At 41.4% G+C, this 9,282-nt stretch overlaps 1 protein-coding gene across 1 annotated transcript; it reads left to right on the top strand.

Moving 5' to 3' along the window:
- The first annotated feature begins 368 nt into the window (after positions 1 to 368).
- LOC117534179 (E3 SUMO-protein ligase KIAA1586-like) lies at positions 369 to 2,269 on the top strand. The gene is made up of 4 exons (XM_034198304.1): positions 369 to 375; positions 445 to 809; positions 887 to 1,283; positions 1,509 to 2,269. The coding sequence occupies exons 1-4, from the start codon at positions 369 to 371 to the stop codon at positions 2,267 to 2,269; spliced, it is 1,530 nt and encodes a 509-aa protein (XP_034054195.1).
- The last annotated feature ends 7,013 nt before the right edge of the window (positions 2,270 to 9,282 follow it).

Raw genomic sequence — 9,282 nt, 5'->3', positions numbered from 1 at the left:
ATATCTTTATAACTAATTTTTAGAATTACTGGTACCGGTACTTCTTGCATTTATTTCACCTTAAAATGTTACAACTGCCACATGCAAATGTATTAAATTAATTGATATTTTTACTTTTAGATTTTTTGTGGACATCTACCAGTTCATTTATGACCCTATTCTGGCTGAGGTGAAGAGTGCCCGATTCTTCTCAGTCATGATAGATGGGGCAACGGACAAGGCGATCCTGGAACAAGAAATCGTGTACGTACGGTACCTAGACTCCACCAAGAGGCCAAAAAATGTGTTTTTTAGCATTGAACACGTCAAGCGAGCCAATGCTAAAGGCTTATATGCACTCATTATGGGAGGTAAGATATTCTTTTCTGATGACATGTGATTATCTATTTAAAAAAATAATAATTGTTTGCTGATGACATGTGCTATTTTAAATTTAAAAAACAGCATTTGCACGGGGTAGAGTGGACGACTGGAAGAAGAGGTTGGTGGGGTTCGGGGCAGATGGGGCTGCTGTTAACTTCGGGAAAGACAATGGTGTCCAGGCCCTCCTCAAACGAGATATCGCATATCTCATTGCCCTTCACTGTGTGGCCCACCGTGCTGAGAGGGGGCTCGTTGACAGCCTCAAGGAGCTTGACAAGCTCAAGGCACTTCATCAGAACCTTAAGTGGCTTTACAAGCACTATAAGTTCAGCCCAAAAGCCTTACATGAGCTGCGTTTGGTAGCGGAGGCCTTGGAGGAGAAAGTGCTGAAGCCAACCAACCTTGCTGGGGCGAGATTTCTCCCATACATACACAAAGCCAACAAGGTAGGTCTAAACAAATATTTAATAGATAATTAAATCTCATCAGGATATAAAATATAAAATTGCTATCTTTATTGCAGATTGTGTGCGAAAGCTACGCGGTATTCGTGACCTACTTCCAGGATCTCATAAGCACTGAGAGAAGACCGAAGCCAAGCCCAAAGGTGCGAGGAAGGGCGTACAGGATCCTCACCTTCCTCATGGACTATGACAATGTACTTTTCAGTTATTTCATGCGTGACACTTTTGAAGCCCTCTCTGAGTTGTCACTGAACTTCCAGAAGGACAGCCTGACTGTATGTGATGCTGTGGAAGCCCTGGAGACATGCTCACTGAAGTTAGTGGACCTGCAGTTCCAACCAACTGAGGGGATGCAGGAGGTCATTGATGCAGTCTCAAAAACCGGCCTCTTCCGAGGGACTAAACTCAAGTATGTCAACGAAGGGCAGATTCTCTTTCTCCGGAAGAAAGTCATAGGTATGTGCCCAATAATATTTTCTTCAAAGTAAATATTCAATATTTTTTCTTCAAAAGTAAATATTTTCTTCATAAGTAAATATGGGCATAACATGTTTTAATAGATAATTTTGTTATGGTGGTCCAAAGACAGGAATATAATTTCACATTTGTTATGATATAAATGATTTTTTATGGTGGTCCAGAGACAGGGATTATAATTTGACATTGTGTATGTGTTTGCAGATGTGCTCATCAAGCACCTGGAGAAAAGATTCCAAGATCTCCAGAAAGGGAGTGTCCCTTCAAAATTGTCCATCTTCAACCCCAGTCAGTGGCCCTCTGACAGACAGGAGCTGGCTGATATCTGTGAGCATTATCAGCCCCTGATGGACGAGCACAGTGTTACAACTAAAATGCTGAAGTCTGAGTTCATCCTCTACAAGAGTTATGCAGCAGCCCGCACACTTCGAATGCCACAGATCTTCTCTGGCATCCTGTGTGACACTGAGAGATGCAAACAGTATAAGGGGCTGTCAATACTGTTTGAAATATACCTTGTTCTGGCAGTCAACACTACAGTGTGTGAGCGGGGGTTCAGCTGCATGAAGAGGGTGAAGAACGACTGGCGTTCCTGTCTGGGTACTGAGCAGCTCAGCCGCCTGATGTTTTCCTCCATTGAGGGCCCCTCAATGGACAACTTTGATGCTGCCGGAGCCGTGGAGAAGTGGTGGACCTCAGGAAATAGGGCTCGTCGCCCTGGCTTCAACCCGTGGCAGAAGGAGCAGGAGCAGGAGATACGGGACGACCTCTATGAAGACCTGGTTCTTATGGATCAGGAAGCCGAGCAGGAGGAGAATGTGCGCCAGGAGGCCATATCTGACGAGCTCGGACTTGAGGCAGAGAATGTGGCTGCTGGCGAGAAGCGCTTGGCTGAAGCTCTTGACGACTCAGATGAGTCAGACATAGACGAGTCAGACATTGACACTTTCTTGAAAGACTATTAGTCGTTGAATCAGCAAACACACACAAGAAGAAGTGAAATTAAGAATACAATTGAACAATATAATATTGTGGTGGTTCATCTTATAATTCTAGAGAATGCACCAGACAGCATCTAAGACCTGCAGGTCCCCCAAACCTTTCGTGTGTCATTTCGTCCGTGCGCATTTTTCAGGGCCATCTCTATTGGACTCAGGGCCATCTGTAAATTAGCTTAGATGGCCCACAGGGCCATCTCCCAAAATCCTTAATGTCATGCCCTGAGGAGTCTCTCTCGATCTCTCTCACACACACACACAGGTATTTCCAGTTACCTTATATTCAGTATAAAATCACAGACACACATATACATAGGCTACATCTGATTACAAAGTCTCATCTATACAGGACGGTAAAATAATAACAGGCACACATATAAATACATCTATGACAAAGTCTCATCTGTACAGAACAGTATGATAAAATAAACGATGGCAAAAACATGTCACTGTAAATGTCTCCGTTGTGGGACGAATAAATGATTAATTTAATCATCTACACATGTAATCTCACTTTTACACACCAAAATAACGTTAACACAGAGTAAACGTTTGCTAATGGAGAGTCTATTTTGTCCCAAGAAAAAGTTCATGACTATCGATAAAAAATATATATCAATAAACCTATTGTTACTTTTCGCGGTATTCCCCACACATTGCCAGTACACTATTACTGTAATATTTACACTTACCCATGTCCAAATGGATCCTTGTTGTTGTCTTTGTATTCTTCTTCTTCAGAAGAGTCGAAGACTTCAGGTTCTGAGGCTCTATCTTCACTGCACCTAGCAAAAAATCTCTAGCGAAGTCGGCGACTGTAACGTTTTTTTTAAAGCCATTTTCTGTCTCTCTCTTTCTCCTCACAGACGTAAACTGATGGGAGACACGTGGTTTATGTTTTGTTTACTTGGTGGGTAGGTCCTTAGTGATTTCTCGATGTCCATTGGTCATTTCAGACCATGAAGTCTGCCGGCCGAGATTTCCTTGACGGACACACGAATCCACCAATCCCACACAGTATAAAGTCAAGCTGCTTTGAGCGGCCATATTGACTGCTGTGCCCAGGGTTGCATTCCAATAGTCCATTTAGTTTAGGAACCTTCCTAACGGAGTGAAATGACCCGGAAGTACGTCACTGGCAGCCATGATAAGTGCCGTTCCAATTCTCCAAATGAAAGGAAAGGAGGTTTCAAACTTCCTTTATAACCTCCTTTAGCTTAGGAACCACTGGACCTCCCTAACCAAAAGGAGAGGAGAAAATGCTGCCCCACAATGCATTGCAGCCGCAGCATTTGCCATCACAACAGTCGTTATAATCCTTATAATCGAAAATATTACCACCGACTCCAGAGGGTTCATCCCGATAGCAATGAATATCTTAAGTGCTTTGACAAAAATATCCATAAAAAGATGTCATCTGTGGAAGCCGTGGAGCTGTAAAAAGCATGACCAATCATTTTAGCCGGCCCGGCTAAAATAACTGGATGGCCTACCTGCATGTCAGCCTTCCATCTGTGCACAAACTTATCTTATCTATACCCCACCCACCTTTAATGTCTTCTATATTACAGGCTTGCAGAATTCATCTTATTTCACCATGCATCACCTCCAACTTCTACACCTGAACTGAGGGGCTGGTATGCTGTTTATAATGTCCTGTATCTGTCTAAAATGGCAAAATGTTGAGTGCAGATTTATCAAATATCCTTGTATGCAGACTCATCTTAGGTTACTGATTAAATAAAAGAGAAAAAGGGAATGGAAAAGTGATGGAAGAGAAAATAACAATAATAAAAACAAGGACAAATGGTCAAATCACTAACAGTACAAAGCTCTAAAATAAATTAAAGGTCAAAGAAAACAAGGGGCTTTGTTAGAAGCCTTTAAACTATGTACAATCATCTTCTTCCCTGAGCCTTTGCAGAGTGCTGTTATTAAGTCGAGCATATGATTTTTTTTTTCCAACCATGGTGCCTGGACGCCTAATGAACATGGCTCCCACGGTTAACAGATACTACTGTTACAAGAAACATATTAAAGTTGCTTGATGATTTTCAGCATGGCCTGTTTTTAAATCATCGGCACACTAGTAGATTACCAATTGTTGGTTTAAGCTGCTCGCATAAAGGTTTCCCGTGCTCATTAGCAACTAAAGAGATATTTAAGTGCAGGCATTCATTGTTTTCCCCACCTCAGTAGCTTGAATGCACAGAGGGAGGGAACGATGCTATTGCCACTTTGAATTAATAACAAACGCAGCATTAACTTTTGTACTGCAGTGATACCCATAAATAACTTGTTTAAGCAGGGAAACATAACCTCTAATTTGGTGTTATCTAAAGCCAAGCATTTGTCAAAGTAAGCAGAAGGAATGAAGAAGACACAACAGTACAAACATTTCAATGAACCCGGCGAAGCCTAAACCGGTGAACAAGACAATAGTGTGTTCACCCTGCTGGGAAAGGAGCAGTCAGGCAAGGGTAAGCTAACTGACACTGACAGTAATCGTATCTGGATCTCTTGACTCTTAAGTGGTGTTTCTTCACTTCAACTTCACTGATGCCCTCTCTGAAAATAGGGTTTGAAATATTAGCCTGATTGTTTCAAGCATGTCTTAAATGTGGTATAGGATAAAAAGCCTGATTATATTTCCACTAACAGACCTCCCTAATTTTTATTGGATCATGGAGCAGTGTAAAATCCCTCTGAATAACATCCGCAATCAACATTTGATGCCTCATCCTGTGCTTGTTTCATTAACATTGCATCAGAGAAATGCTAGCTGAAACATAAGATAACATTGACAAATAAGCAGGAAAGACGTTAAGGTAATAATGAGGATGTTGAGAATGTAAGACCGACTGCGCAGTGCATTTGTGATGATAGTATTGACAAGTAGCACTTCAAAATAAAAAGCCATTTGTCAAGTGTATTATAGGTGAGAATGTTAAAGTGTGCAATACAGCAGTAGTAGTCCTGAAATGGCGTAGAATCAATACGTTTGCTGGGGCACAAATCATAAGCCGCACAGACTTACAAAAGCTTGCAGAGGCCAGGACAGAGTGTGTGCTGCTCTGAGCTAACACAAATACACATTCAACTTCTCTGGCAGATTCAGCTTTGCAGGGCAGCACCAAGGGAAAGGGCATATTTGCTTAATGCTGTCCCCCAATGAAGCAGAAGCATAGTTTGTTTCGGACTGTCATAGCCTGTTGGGGCTTTGCTCTATGGCAAAATGCCCTTATACATATTGATAATCATACACTTATAGCGTTGCTAATAAACTATCTTTGTCACAGCACTCACGCGTAGAGGAACAGGATGGGTTAGCCTGGGTAATATTTTCCACTTTCTTGGCCATATTTCGTGCCTGCTTTGTGAAACACCAAGCCAAACTCGTTGCATATTTCGCAAACCACATATGGTGTTGTATTAACATTTGGAGGTAAATCCAGAGTTATGAAGCTGCAGGAGCAGCACTTGGGGGCCCAATGCAGCAAAACAACTTAATATCACTCGCTAATCTAGTTGCGGGTGTTCAGAAGAGCAGAGCTAATTAAACCAAATTGGCTATCACACAGCTATTCAAATTACTTTAGAATCAAACGCTCACCAACTTAATCTGCTTACCTGGGCAGAATTTCTCTCTTTCTTTCCAAACCCTCCCTCCCTGCTACCACACCAAGACACTGAAGAGATGGGAGGAGCTGAAATAAAAATGAATTTGCATTTAAATCAGCCTGGAAGATGAACAAAAATGTGATCAGGGTCTGTGCTTTTCCCAGGGCCTTAATCAAAGTTTTTGATGCGATGACACACACATCGTGAGAAGTTGCCTGGATAGTATCTCAAGAGAGGGCCAAGGTAACCAGTTGTTAATGTACTGCCCACGCTGCAATTAAGCACCAATTAAAACCACCGGTTGTGTGTCGGACATTTTACCAGACTCTTCCCGGATTATAGCTCACTTCTACCTCTCATAAATTGCATTTAATTTAGTGGTTATAGTGCAGAACATTAAAAGTAAGCTGTGTGGAGGACTGAGAGAAAAACTATTAGAAAAGAGTCATAAACTTTGCATTTTATGGAAAATATTGAGCTTTTAATGAAAAGATGTCAGGCTACAACGAACCAGATTTATTTTGAACATTTAAGGTTCACTAACAAAGATAATTATTCATTGCTTCTGTTTAATGTAGCATTGATACGATATATATTATATGCTGTGTGTGTATCTGTTGATGTGGGTGGCAATGAATACAGTTGTATTAGGCTAAATGACCATATGCAAAAGTTGTTTTGTATTGGGGCTATCAGTAAATTATTATTATTATTATTGTATATAAACTGTCACTTTTCTTGAATGGAATTATTTAAAATTGGAAGCAATTTCTTCATTACTGGTATGATTATTTATTCCTGGAGAGAGAATCATCAGTCTTCCTCTGTTGTTGACACTGCACAATGCTGAGTAAGCCTCTGCATCTTAAACCCCTGCAGCTGCTTTGAGAACCTAAATTGCATTGGATTCATATATTTCTCTCAAAATTAAGAAAAATGAACCATTAAGTCGTGTGCTGGCTGGATTAATCACACAAAGTTGATTCCAGATGTTCCCTATGGGCTCAGAACAGTCTCATAATACACACATGCACACAGAAGGATTCACACTTGTATTTCATGATCCGCAAAATGATTCACACTTGTATTTCCAGATCCACACTTGTGTTTTTCAATGCACACACAAATGTATTCCGTTTCATATACATGTAAATAAAATCCAAATACAGAAAAAAGTTTTACATGTGTATTTTTTATCCTCACATATTTGTTTTCCGTTTAAAACCTCTGAACCTGCAAACACAAACAGCTTTCTGTGCACGGATCGCTTTGCATTCGTGTGTGGGTTTTTTGAGACTCCCCTGACGGTCAGCCGATTCGTACTTGTAATTGTTTCTATCTATAGCCAATCAGATGTCTCCTCAATTCTAAGCCAATCACATGAGCGCGCCCCCACGAGGGTAGATTTCTTGCGTTCATGACGTAGCGCTTCGTGTACGCATTTTGCGCAGTCCGGAGCTGACTGATCCATGCGCTAATCTCAGGACACCCTCCACTCTCAGTACAGCGCCACTTTCCAAACAGGAAATGCACGCAAATACAAGCCTTTATATTATTAAGGTACAGCGCCACTTTCCGAACCATTGATGAATGCTTGTGTACACAAAAACGGCAGGCAAACCCGTTTTAAATGTGTGTTTCCTGCTGTATGGCGAATACAGCTGCTTTATTTATGTCTGTATGAAGTTGTTGTGAATGTGGAGGGAGCAGCTACAGGTTAGCTTAGCCTAATCGATCAGTGCACTACGAAGCCAGTGCTAGACAGTGACCTGTTAACGGGGGGAGCCCCGCCGGTCATTATCGGCCGATATTCACTCTTAATAGTTTGATCGGTGCTCTCTATAAAGGCCGATCAGGAGAGCTGGATCTGATCGATATGGACATAAACGTGAGTGAAGTATAACCGGACAAGAGAGAGAGATCAGATCAGCTGCTGAGTCTGACAGAGACACGCTGCTCTGCATGATCACCTTGATGCTCCGCCCTCTGTTTAGCGAGCTGACCGGACTGCGCAAAATGCGTATATGAAGTAATCTCGTGGGGGCGCGCTCATGTGATTGGCTTAGAATGAAGGAGACATCTGATTGGCTATAGATAGAAACAATTACAAGTACGAATCGGCTGACCGTCAGGGGAGTCTCAAAAAACCTTATATATACAGTCGATGCAAAAAACCCACACACGAATGCAAAGCGATCCGTGCACAGAAAGCTGTTTGTGTTTGCAGGTTCAGGAGATTTAAACGGGAAACTAATAAGTGAGGATCAAAAATACATATGTAAAACTTGTTTCTGTATTTGGATTTTATTTACATGTATATGAAACGGAATACATTTGTGTGTGCATTGAAAAACACAAGTATGGATCCGGAAATACAAGTTTGAATCCTTCTGTGTGCATGTGTGTATTATGAGACTGTTCTGAGCCCATAGTTCCCTACCTAACAGATGTGTTGCTGAAGTTATCATCTATGACTTTCATTAGAAACAACACAAATCAGACAAAGTACATTTCATTCTATAGATCCAATTAACAGATGTTTACTACCATACAATTAAATTAATTTCTATTCTAAAAAGGTTCTTCCTCTGTCATCACAGCCCAAGACTGACAATGTAGCAAGTTTGATGGTTTTAAGCTCTTCCTCAATTGTTTACTTCTGTTCACATTTTCTCTCCCTTTTGCCACATACCTTTGTTTTCACTATTCTTCTTGTTTATTATCTTCCTGTCTGACTGTATATCTCAATGGTCCAGTGGAGAGGAGGATAAGTCAAACCACCCAATTCAGTTTTTAAAGATTGGGTGTATTCCTCCTCCATATCATCTCTTTCTGTATCGCCTTCTCTATATCGGCAGAGTCTCTGGGCGACTGAAAGCAGGTCAGATCAAAACATCCCTTTCATATCCAACCTGACTATTTCTCTGTTGACGTTATCTTTGTCTTGTTTTGTCCATGGGACTTCTTGTGTTTGTGTGTGTGTGAGACCGTCTTTTATCTGTGTCTTTGTGTGGCTTTCTCTGTCTCTACGGTCCAGAAGATGGGTATCATTCAAATCCAGTATGAAGTGAGCCGCCTGTTAACCGAGCACAGAGCATATGTGACTGGATAGAAGGCCAGTTGAGGCTGAGTGAGCCTGCCACTGACGACTAGAGGGAGGAAACTATAGAGGGAGGAATATTTGCTAATTCATGTCCTTCAATTCCAGTACGGCTGTTATCTATAAACATAGCACACTCTGTCCCATCTTTGTGGATTCTGTATGATGTCAGTTCCATTCTATCAAAATGTCTGGTCTGCTTGTTGAATGGCTCATTGATGAACTTTGAATCTGCTTTCAATGGTCTCAATGCAAGTCT

The sequence above is a fragment of the Gymnodraco acuticeps genome, unplaced genomic scaffold (assembly GCF_902827175.1).
Source record: "Gymnodraco acuticeps unplaced genomic scaffold, fGymAcu1.1, whole genome shotgun sequence".
NCBI lineage: Eukaryota > Metazoa > Chordata > Actinopteri > Perciformes > Bathydraconidae > Gymnodraco > Gymnodraco acuticeps.
The sequence above is the reverse complement of the archived record's forward strand: the minus strand, read 5'-3'. Positions and strand labels throughout refer to the sequence as shown.